The sequence below is a fragment of the Solanum stenotomum genome, chromosome 8 (genome assembly GCF_019186545.1).
Source record: "Solanum stenotomum isolate F172 chromosome 8, ASM1918654v1, whole genome shotgun sequence".
NCBI classification, from domain to species: domain Eukaryota; kingdom Viridiplantae; phylum Streptophyta; class Magnoliopsida; order Solanales; family Solanaceae; genus Solanum; species Solanum stenotomum.
In genome coordinates, this window is record NC_064289.1 from 54753016 (window position 1) to 54764255 (window position 11240).

An 11240-nucleotide genomic window follows, 5' to 3' on the forward strand; every position below is an offset into this window, starting at 1 on the left:
AGTACATAGACTCCATTTCAGATTTCATAGTAACAATCCACATTTAAGCATCTTTATCATGTATTGCTTCGGCGTAATTCAATGGTTTTGTATTAAGCTCTTCAGGGATTCTATCATATGACTCTCCCAAGAGCGTAAACCTTTTAGGCTTTCTAATAATTATCCCACTACGACGAATAGCCACTACAGGATGTGCTACTTCTTGAACTAAATTCTGAATATCCTGAACGTCCTGAACATTTTCCTCCACAGCCGCAGGCTGCTGGACATTGCTCCCACTACTTTGAGGTAGTGAAATATCTTGAGTTTTCTCTAGGGCAACCTCCTGCGCAGCCTCATGTGCAATTTCTTGCCTATGGACATGTCTCCCACTACGTGGTCATAAAGGAATGTCAACAACTGTGTGGAATTTGTTCTATCGATTCATTACTCGTTATTCTTTTGGACAGTTCCTGTAATACAAGTTTACTTCTAGGAACATGGTTTATTAAATAGTCCTGTTCTAGAAACTTGGCATTTGTTGAGACAATTACCTTTTGAACCTTAGGACAGTAAAATAAACCTCCTTTAGTGCCTTTTGGATATCCAATAAAAATGCATATTTCTGTTCTAGATTCCAACTTATATGTTTTTCCATTTAGCACATGAGTTGGACAACCCCAAACTTGAATATGCCGTAGGCTAGGCTTTCGCCCATTCCACAATTCGGATGGGTTAAAGGTACAGATTTTGAAGGAACCAAATTCATAATATAATTCGCAGTTTCTAAGGCATATCCCCAAAAGATAAAAGACAAATCAGAATAACTTAACATTGATCTAACCATTTCCAAAAGAGTTCTATTTCTACATTCTGCCACACCGTTTTGTTGAGGTGTTCCTGGGGCAGAATATTGAGAAGTAATTCCTGATTCTGATAAGTACTTAATGAATCTTGCAGAAAGGTATTCACCACCACGATCAGATCGTAATGTTTGGATATGTTTATCATGTCGCTTTTCCGTTTCAATCTTAAATTCTTTGAATTTTTCAAAGCATTCAGATTTACGTCGCAACAAATAAATGTATCCATATTTGGAGTAATCATCTGTGAAAGTCACAAAATACTCAAAACCACCTCTTGCTTGTATATTCATTGGGCCGCACAAATCAGAATGAATTAATTCTAACTTCTTACTGGCTCTGTTTCCTTTAGAAGGGAAAGGTCTCTTTGTCATTTTACCTTCTAAACAAGATTCACAGGTTGGTAGTGCCTCCACTTTCAATGAACTCAAAGGTCCATCTGTAACCAACCATGAAATCCTATTTATATTAATATGACATAGACGTAAGTGCCATAAATAAGTTAGACTCAATTGAGAAATATGTTTTCTTTTATTCGAAACAACAATGTTATTTAGTGCAGTTTGTTGAAGCAAGTTATGGAAAATTTTAAACACAAATAAATCATGTATTTTGGGAGCACTAAGGATAAAAAATTTATTTTACTTAATAACAGCAGAGTTATTCGCATAGTGAATATCATAACCATCATCCATTAGTTTAGAAACAGACAATAAATTCCTTCTTATAGAAGGAACATATAAAACATTATTCAATACTAAAAGTCTGGAACTACTAAATGAAAACGAAATTATTCCAACAGCTAAGGCAGGTGCTGGCTCCCCATATGCTTGAAAAACACTAATTTCATCCTTATTTAGCCGCCGTGTTTCTTGAAACCCCTGCAAAGAAGTGCAGATATGATCAGTGGCTCCAGATTCTACAACTTATAATTGGGTAGAAACAGCCGCTAAATAGGTTTCAACGACATTTAAAAAAGAGTTACCTTTGTTTTTCATCTTAGCCTGAAAGTCAGGGCATTGCTTTTTATAGTGTCCATGCTGCTTACAATGAAAGCACTTACCTTTCGGCTTAGCCACACCATCCTTAGCACCTCCGGGTGTCACAGCCTTGCGGGGCTTTTTCTTTTTCTTTTGGAATTTTGCTGGTTTTGAAGAAGACGGCCCAGCCTGGTCAACCAAGAATGCCGTAGGAGCTTGCTACTTAATTATAGTCTCCGCCGCTTGCAACTCATTTAACAATTTCGCTAAAGACATGTCCATCTTATTCATATTATAGTTCAAGCGAAACTGTTGAAAACTGTCCGGCAAAGTCTGAAGGATCATCTCAACTTGAGATTCCTTATCAATCTCAGCACCAAGTATCTCCAGCTCATTCAAGTAATTCATCAACTTCAGCACATGTTCTCTGATAGAAGATCCTTCAGCCATTTTTGTGGTCAAAAGGGCTTTCATGGCAGTCTGTTTTGCAGCACGATTCTGCTCACCAAACATCTCCTTAAGAGATGCGAGTATATCATAAGCAGATGTCATAGACTGATGCTGATACTGCAAGACATTCGCCATTGAGGCAAGAATGTAGCATCTTGCCATCTCATCAACCTTAACCCATTTGTCATAGGCTTGGACTTCCTCATCAGTAGGATCTGCTGATTTGATAGGATAATCCTCAACCAATACAAATTTATAACCCTCAGAAGTTAGGACAATATCTAAATTTCATTTCCAATCAACATAGTTTGGACCCTCAAGTTTATTTTGATTCAAGATTGAGGACAGGGGTTTGAAGTGAGACATAGTTAATCTGAGAGAGATAAAATAGATCATTAAGCATACATGATATATTGTTTAAAAAAAACACAACAAGACTCACATAATCATGCGTAAAAACAGTTAGATTCGATTGGGAAACTTAACTATTCAAGCAAATATATGAGCATGTTTAAATATAGTACCAATTCAACAAAACAAGTCCAACTCAGTTAGAGAGTATTATGTTAAGTATAATAAGGTATATATGGATATAGCTTATGTCTCTTGTTCATTGTTTCAACATGTAACTTAGTTGGAAAGTTTTAAACAAGTCATCAAAACAAAAGATGTACCAAAACAATGTCAAAATATACAAGTTTATCCGATGAGGAAGAGGACTTAAGTCAACATATAAACTCATATATTTACTGTAAAATACATTTATAAGTTTTAAGGATGAACCCTTACGCCACTGGATTACTAAAAACAATTATTTATTTATTTTTTAATGTTTCGTAAACAGAAAAATGGCCAAAACCCATCAAAACGACTCCGAATGGCCAAAAAAGGCCCTTGGTCACAGTAGAACAGTGAGTATTGCTCACTGGGCCGTTTCCAATCAACCAACCAAATTTGAGGCCAATCGAAGTTCGTCAGAAAAAAAAAAAGACTTGCCAGGCATGGCATGCTGTCCGTTTTCTTTAAAAATTTCACAGTACGTTAAATATTTAGAATCCAGACAATATTTAAGAACCTTACTCTAAAACTATTAATTCAATGAACATGAAACATGAATTCGTTTTACAAGATCTGAATAATGAACAATTATCAACAATACATGAAACATTTTGTTTTTAAACTTGAATTATAAACAGTGATTTATTTCAATCTCATCATTGAACAGAACATCAAATAATGAATTCATAAACAGAAAATAACTTATTTATGATACAACGAATTCATATATTAAACAGTAACGCATCATGATATAGACATGCAATCAATCATGAATTATCTTATTACATTGTTTAGTATATGTAAGAAGACTCGTGATACCAATTGTTAGAATATGCACAACGGAAGCTATATTCAAGATCACAAATCTTACATATAGACTAAACAATACAACATAAACGAATTTAGAAGAAGACTAACCTGTTGAAACTTCTACAAAAGTCGTCCAGATGCCAAGGATCCAGAGCTACGATCTTCTCCTATTTCCTGATTGATTGTTACTTCCAAGTTACTTGTGTGGGCAAGTATTACTTGTTTTAAAGGATAATTTCTTTCATGCCACATCCAGCCTATTTATACTAGTTTTCCAACTCAAGAATGAATAGGAAAAACGTCCAAATAAATTTCACGCTTAATGAGCAATCAAGAGGATCATGAGAATAAATTGAGATTAATACAAAAACGTTTTCATCCATTTAAGGCCAAACGTTTTTGTTATAAAAAAACGTTTTCATCCATTTTAGGCCAAAAGTTTTTGTCACTAACTCAATATTTAAGTCTCAAATAATCCATCCTTTAAAGAAGATCAACAATAAAATTAATTTGTCCTTCTTTTCAAACTTGGTCAATTAATCAGGCATAGTAGGGACCGTAGAAATATTTAATAGAGGCTTCCAATTACGATAATAATTCTCAAATGAACGAATTAACCATATCGCAATAAATTACAAATTATTCCACTAAAATTCTGTAATTGCACTCCTCGATTTAATTTCAAAATCTACCACTACATCTTATTTAACCCCCTGTGTTAGAATTACCGACACCAATAAATTAAATCAAAATTTTCTGAAAATTTAATTCATTGACTAAATTTATCCTTTATTATATTTACTTACCTTATTTCACATGACGGATCTAATGTAACATCCGACAATTTAAAATGAATATGAAAAACTTGAAATTGGAAGTAGTCACTTTTGGAAAAAGTTCAGAATCTGGCAAATTTAGCCAGGTGTGGAAATCAGTGAGTTTTTGGCCAACTTTGAGCAGTCGTAAATCCTAGCTCAGGATGAGTTAGGAGTAGTTCCAGTTATGGTTGTGAAGCTTGTGGAATGATCTTTCCAACGCCACTGAGTTTGCTCAATTTTGAGTTCGTATGAGCGAGTTATGCCCGTTGAAAGTTGGGCAATTGGCAGGGAATCNTTGAAAATTGTAGGGAATTATTTGTATCTAAAATATTGAAACACATGCAATCCACGTGTTGATTCAACAATAAAGTAGGCCAAACATATATAGTACAATTCATGATCCCTTTTGTACAATTTAATAGTGCATTGTTGGTACACCTCAACTCTCACTTCTAATAAGTAGTAATATGTAAATATTCTATTTTGAGATTCGAGTTGCCTTTATGGCCATATTTTATAAGTTAAATTGTTTTGTAATATTGCATTGCATTGAGTTATTTTGTTGGGTTAGGTTTCCGCTGAGTTAAGAAAGCCAGGCCAAGGGTTCGCTTGGGGCCAGAAATGGTCTATGGATGCCGGTCCCGCCCAGGGTGTAGGCTCGGGGCGCGACAAACTTGGTATCAGAGCACATAGTTCAAGAGTCCTAGGGAGTCTATGAAGCCGTGTCTGTAGAGTCCTAGTTATCGGTGTGAAGCGCACCACATCTATAATTGGGAGGCTGCAACATTTAGGAAGATTTCTCATTTCTTTCACACTCATTTCATGCGTTAGAGTTTATCTCTAAAAAGTTTCTTTCTAATCCGTGCTTGCGCGTGTTTCAGATAGTCATACCCCCACGAAGAGTTGGTAGAGGGTGTCTTCCTAGACGTTATGTTATTGAGCAACAGTTACCCTATGCACCGGGAGTGCAAGATCAAGGGGATGTTTCTAATGCCGAGTTCAGGGAGGCAATTAGGATGTTGAGTCAAGTTGTAGCTAATCAGATGGGTCAGCAAAGGGGAGCTCGACATGAAGGAGCTGACATTTCAAGAATTTATGAGTTCTTGGGGATGAATCCTCCGAGTTTCATGGGTTCAAGCACCACTGAGGATCCAGAGGATTTCATTGAGGAGTTGAAGAAGATTTTTGATGTGATGCATGTGGCAGATACTGAGCGGGTTGAACTAGCTGTGTATCAGCTGAAGGATGTTGCTAGAACATGGTTTGACCAGTGGAAAGGGGGCAGAGCTAATGATGCACCACCTGTAAGTTGGGCCGGTTTTGAGAAAGTTTTCTTGGGGCATTTCTTTCCTCGAGAATTGAGAGAGGCCAAGGTACGTGAGTTCCTTACACTTAAGCAGGAGTCTTTGAGTGTTCAAGAGTACAGTCTGAAGTTCACACAACTATCCCGCTATGCTTCGGAGATGGTTGCGGACATGAGGAATAGAATGAGTTTGTTTGTTGCTGGGCTGTCTCGGTTGTCAAGTAAGGAAGGCAGGGCTACAATGCTTATCGGGGACATGGACATATCAAGGTTCATGGTCTATGTGCAGCAGGTTGAGGAAGAGAAGCTGAGGGACAGGGAAGAGTTCAGAAGTAAGAGAGTCAAGACTGGTAATGAGGCCGGGCAGCAGAAAGGTAATTTAAACCGTCCATCCTTTCAGCAAAGTAAAAAAGGACCTGCTCCATCATTTGCAGGAGATATAGAGGTGAATTTTATGGCCAGAATTCGAAGGACTTCAGGGCTAGACCAGCACAGTCTTCGGGTAGTGTGGCGCAAGGGAGTAGTAAGCCTCCTGCCTGCGCCAAGTGTGGTAGGAACCACTCAGGTATTTGTCGAGAGGGCTCCATTGGTTGTTTCAAGTGTGGTCAGAATGGACATTTCATGCGAGAGTGTCCAAAGAATAGGCAGGGTAATGGAGGCAATAAAGCACAATCTTCTTCAGTTGTTCCACCAGACAAGACGACACCTAGAGGAGCTACTTCTAGTGTAGGTGGAGGAGCAAACCGCCTTTATGCAATCACCAGTCACCATGAGCAAGAGAATTCTCCAAATATTGTCACTGGTATGATCAAGGTCTTCGTTTTTGATGTGTATGCTTTGCTAGATCCAGGAGCAGGTTTATCTTTTGTAACTCCTTATGTTGCAAATAAGTTTGAGGTTCTTCCTGAAAGACTTTGTGAACCCTTTTGTGTTTCTACACCTGTTGGGGAGTCTATTCTAGCAGAAAGAGGTTATTGTGATTGTCCTGTTTCTATCAATCACAACAGTACTATGAATGATTTGGTTGAGTTAGACATGGTAGATTTTGATATCATTCTAGGTATGGATTGGCTTCATGCCTGTTATGCATCATTAGATTGTAGAACTCGAGTGGTCAAGTTTCAGTTTCCGAATGAGCCAGTCTTAGAGTGGAGTAGTAGTTCAGCAGTGCCTAAGGGTCGTTTCATTTCGTACCTTAAGGCAAAACAAAAAAGTTCGTTTCGAAGGGTTGTATCTATCACTTAGTCCGAGTTCATGACTCTAGTGTTGAGATACCTCATTTCCAGTCAGTTCCTATAGTAAGAGAGTTTCCAGAAGTTTTTCCTGATGATCTACCCGGAATTCCTCCTGAGAGAGAAATAGATTTCGGCATAGATCTCATTCCAGATACTCGTCCTATCTCTATTCCGCCATATAGAATGGCACCACCAGAGTTGAAAGAGTTGAAAAAGCAGTTGAAAGATCTCCTAAATAAGGGTTTCATTCGACCAAGTGTCTCGCCTTGGGGCGCTCCGGTCTTGTTTGTGAGAAAGAAAGATGGTTCCCTTAGAATGTGTATAGACTACCACCAGTTGAATAAGGTTACCATCAAGAACAAGTACCCTCTTCCGAGGATTAATGATCTTTTCGATCAGCTACAGGGTGCCACCTGTTTTTCAAAGATTGACCTCAGATCAGGCTATCACCAGTTAAGAGTAAGAGAATGTGATATCACCAGATGAGTTTTTGGTCATGTCCTTTGGTTTGACCAATGCACCGGCAGCTTTCATTGACTTGATGAATAGAGTCTTCAAACCTTATTTACATATGTTTGTTATTGTCTTCATTGATGACATACTAGTCTATTCAAGGAATGAAGAAGATCATGCTAGTCATCTCAGAACAGTTCTTCAGACTTTGAAAGACAAGGAGTTGTATGTCAAGTTCTCTAAGTGTGAGTTTTGGCTTAAGTCTGTGGCGCTCCTAGGCCACATTGTGTCCGGTGATGGAATTAAAGTTGATACTCGGAAAATTGAGGCAGTGCAGAATTGGCCTAGACCCACATCTCCAACTGAAATTAGGAGTTTCTTGGGTTTGGTTGGCTATTATAGGAGGTTTGTTGAAGGGTTCTCGACTATTGCATCTCCTTTGACCAAGTTGACTCAGAAGACAGTGAAATTTCAATGGTCTGAAGCTTGTGAGAAAAGCTTTCAGGAATTGAAAAAGAGATTGATTACAACTCCAGTTTTGACGCTACTAGAAGGTACTCAAGGTTTTGTGGTGTATTGTGATGCATCTAGAGTTGGTTTGGGTTGTGTCTTAATGCAGAATGGCAAAGTTATAGTTTATGCCTCCAGACAGTTGAAGGTTCATGAGAAGAACTACTCAACCCATGACTTAGAGCTAGCTGTTGTAGTATTTGCTTTGAAGATATGGCTTCATTACTTGTATGGTGTGCATGTCGACATATTCACTGATCACAAGAGCCTTCAATATGTGCTTACTCAGAGAGAGCTTAATCTCAGACAGAGGAGGTGGTTAGAGTAACTCAAGGATTATGACCTGAGTATTCTTTACCACCCAGGTAAGGCTAATGTTGTTGCTGATTCTTTGAGCAGGTTGTCTATGGGTAGCACCGCCCATATTGAAGAAGGAAGGAGAGAGTTAGCAAAACATGTGCACAGACTGGCATGCCTGGGAGTCAGATTTACAGATTCCGCAGAAGGAGGAATAGCGGTGACGAGCAGGGCCGAGTTATCATTAATGTCAGAAGTGAAAGAGAAGCAAGATCAAGATCCCATTTTGCTTGAGTTGAAGGCAAATGTTCAAAAGCAAAGAGTATTAGCTTTTGAACAAGGGGGAGATGGTGTTATGAGATTTCAAGGTAGATTGTGCATACCTATGGTAGATGGACTCCAAGAGAGGATTATGGAGGAAGCTCACAGCTCCAGATATTCTATTCATCTGGGTTCCACCAAGATGTATCGTGATTTGCGTGAAGTTTATTGGTGGAATGGCATGAAGAAGGGCATTGCTGAGTTTGTTGCTAAGTGTCCAAATTGCCAACAAGTGAAAGTTGAGCACCAAAGGCCCGGTGGTTTGGCTCAGAGGATAGAACTTCCAGAGTGGAAGTGGGAGATGATCAATATGGATTTCATCACAGGGTTGCCAAGGTCTCGCAGACAGCATGATTCTATTTGGGTAATTGTCGACCGAATGACAAAGTCAGCTCATTTTCTACCGGTAAAGACTACCAATACAGCAGAAGATTATGCCAAGTTGTATGTTCAAGAGATAGTGAGACTTCATGGAGTCCCAATCTCCATTATTTCAGATAGAGGTGCACAGTTTACTGCACAGTTCTGGAAATCTTTTCAGAAGGGCTTGGGTTCAAAGGTGAACTTAAGTACTGCCTTTCACCCTCAGACTGATGGGCAAGCAGAGCGCACTATTCAGACCTTAGAGGATATGTTGAGGGCTTGTGTAATCGATTTCAAAGGGAGTTGGGATGATCACCTACCTCTCATTGAGTTTGCCTACAACAACAGTTATCACTCTAGCATCCAGATGGCTCCATATGAAGCTCTTTATGGGAGAAGATGTAGATCTCCTATTGGATGGTTTGAAGTTGGTGAAGCACAGTTGATAGGACCAGATTTAGTTCACCAAGCTATGGAGAAGGTGAAAGTGATTCAAGAGAGGTTGAAAACGGCACAGAGTCGTCAGAAATCCTACACCGATGTTAGGAGAAGGGCGTTAGAATTTGAAATAGACGATTGGGTATATTTGAAGGTTTCACCCATGAAAGGCGTTATGAGGTTTGGTAAGAAGGGGAAACTTAGTCCCCGATATATTGGACCTTATCACATAGTCAAGAGAGTTGGCAATGTAGTTTATGAGTTGGAGCTACCACAGGAGCTAGCAGCAGTCCATTCGGTATTTCACATCTCCATGTTGAAGAAGTGCATAGGCGATCCTTCATTGATCCTGCCAACTAAAAGTATTAGGATCAAGGATAACTTATCTTATAAGGAGATTCCTGTTCAAATTTTAGATCGGCAAGTTCATAGGTTGAGAACAAAGGATGTAGCCTCAGTCAAGGTCCTTTGGAGGAACCAATTTGTTGAGGAAGCTACTTGAGAAGCCGAAGAAGACATGAAGAAGAGATATCCATATCTCTTTGAATCCGCATATCAAGGTATTAATTTCCTTCTTAGTGCTCTTTAAACTATAGTGGGCATGTTGTTGTTGTTGTTGTTGTTGTTGTTGCATGATTGCTTGTTGGGTGTTTGAATTGACGTTACACCCTTAGCCTTGTAAGAGTAACCTCATTCGAGGACGAATGTTCCCAAGGGGGATATATTGTAACATCCGACAATTTAAAATGAATATGAAGAAGCTTGATATTGGAAGTAGTCACTTTTGGAAAAAGTTCAGAATCTGGAAAATTTGGCTAAGTGTGGAAATCAGTGAGTTTTTGGCCAACTTTGAGCAGTCGTAACTCCTAGATCAGGATGAGTTAGGAGTAGTTCCAGTTATGGTTATGAAGCTTGTGGAATGATAATTCCAACGCCACTGAGTTTGCTTAATTTCGAGTTCGTATGAGCGAGTTATGCCTGTTGAAAGTTGGGCAGTTGGCAGTGAATCCGTCCGGAAATTTTAAGGGCATTTTGGTCCTTTCCCTAGCCATTTCTTTTGGGATTATATTGGGTGTTAGGCTGATTTTGGATCATATTTATCCCATTTTAAAAGAGAAAGAGTTAGGGTTCTTGAGAGTGAAGAAGAGAAGAAGAAGAGAAGAAGAGGAGAAGAAGAGGAGAAAGGGAAGATCAAGCAAAGATTCGTCAAGATCATCGTGGATTTTCGTCGGGGTGATCCCTATCAAGGTATGTGAGTTCTTTGTATGGGTTGATCCTTTCCCCCACACACCAAGCTCATTTTTATGATTTGAGAAAAGATTGGAATTGTTGTTGAAGCTATTGTTAGTTGTGTTGTTGATGTTGTTGATTGTGTTATTGAAGTTCTTGCTGATTTGGGACAGGATTTGGTTGTGTTTTTTAGTGGAATCTCTTGTATGTTGAGGTATTTTATGATCCTTAGTGTTGGTTGGTTCATAACCCCACACACCAACTCGTTTTTAATTCCAAGAAAAGATTTATTTTGGTTGTTGAAGTTGTTGGTTGTGTTATTCAAGTTCTTGTTGATGAGGGATATGTTTCCGGTTGTGTTCTTGAGTTGAATCTATTGTATGTTGAGGGGTTTTATGTTTCTAAGTGATTGGGGCTGAAATCTTTGAAGTTGAGGGCTGGCGCCTGGCAGAGTGCAGAGTGCAGAGTGCCCAGCAGTCCCCTTTGAAGATGAGGGCTGGTGCCTGGCAGAGTGCCCAGCAATCCCCTTTGAAGTTGAGGGCTGGCGTCCCACGCCTCTTAGAGCGCCAAGGAAGCCAATCCTTCCCGTTACCTTCATTCCCCACTTTTTCATACATGTTCCTAGGTATTAT

General features: G+C 39.1%; 1 protein-coding gene across 1 annotated transcript in view; it reads right to left on the reverse strand.

Moving 5' to 3' along the window:
- Window positions 1-1483: 1483 nt before the first annotated feature.
- Window positions 1484-11240, reverse strand: part of LOC125873958 (MDIS1-interacting receptor like kinase 2-like) — a 13940-nt gene continuing 4183 nt past the window's right edge. Inside the window, exons 3-5 of the mRNA XM_049554776.1 lie at window positions 2063-2553; window positions 1906-2011; window positions 1484-1761 (exon numbers count right to left, since the gene is read on the reverse strand). Coding sequence (XP_049410733.1) covers window positions 1484-1761; window positions 1906-2011; window positions 2063-2553 — 875 coding nt within the window. The remainder of the gene's footprint in view (window positions 1762-1905; window positions 2012-2062; window positions 2554-11240) is intronic.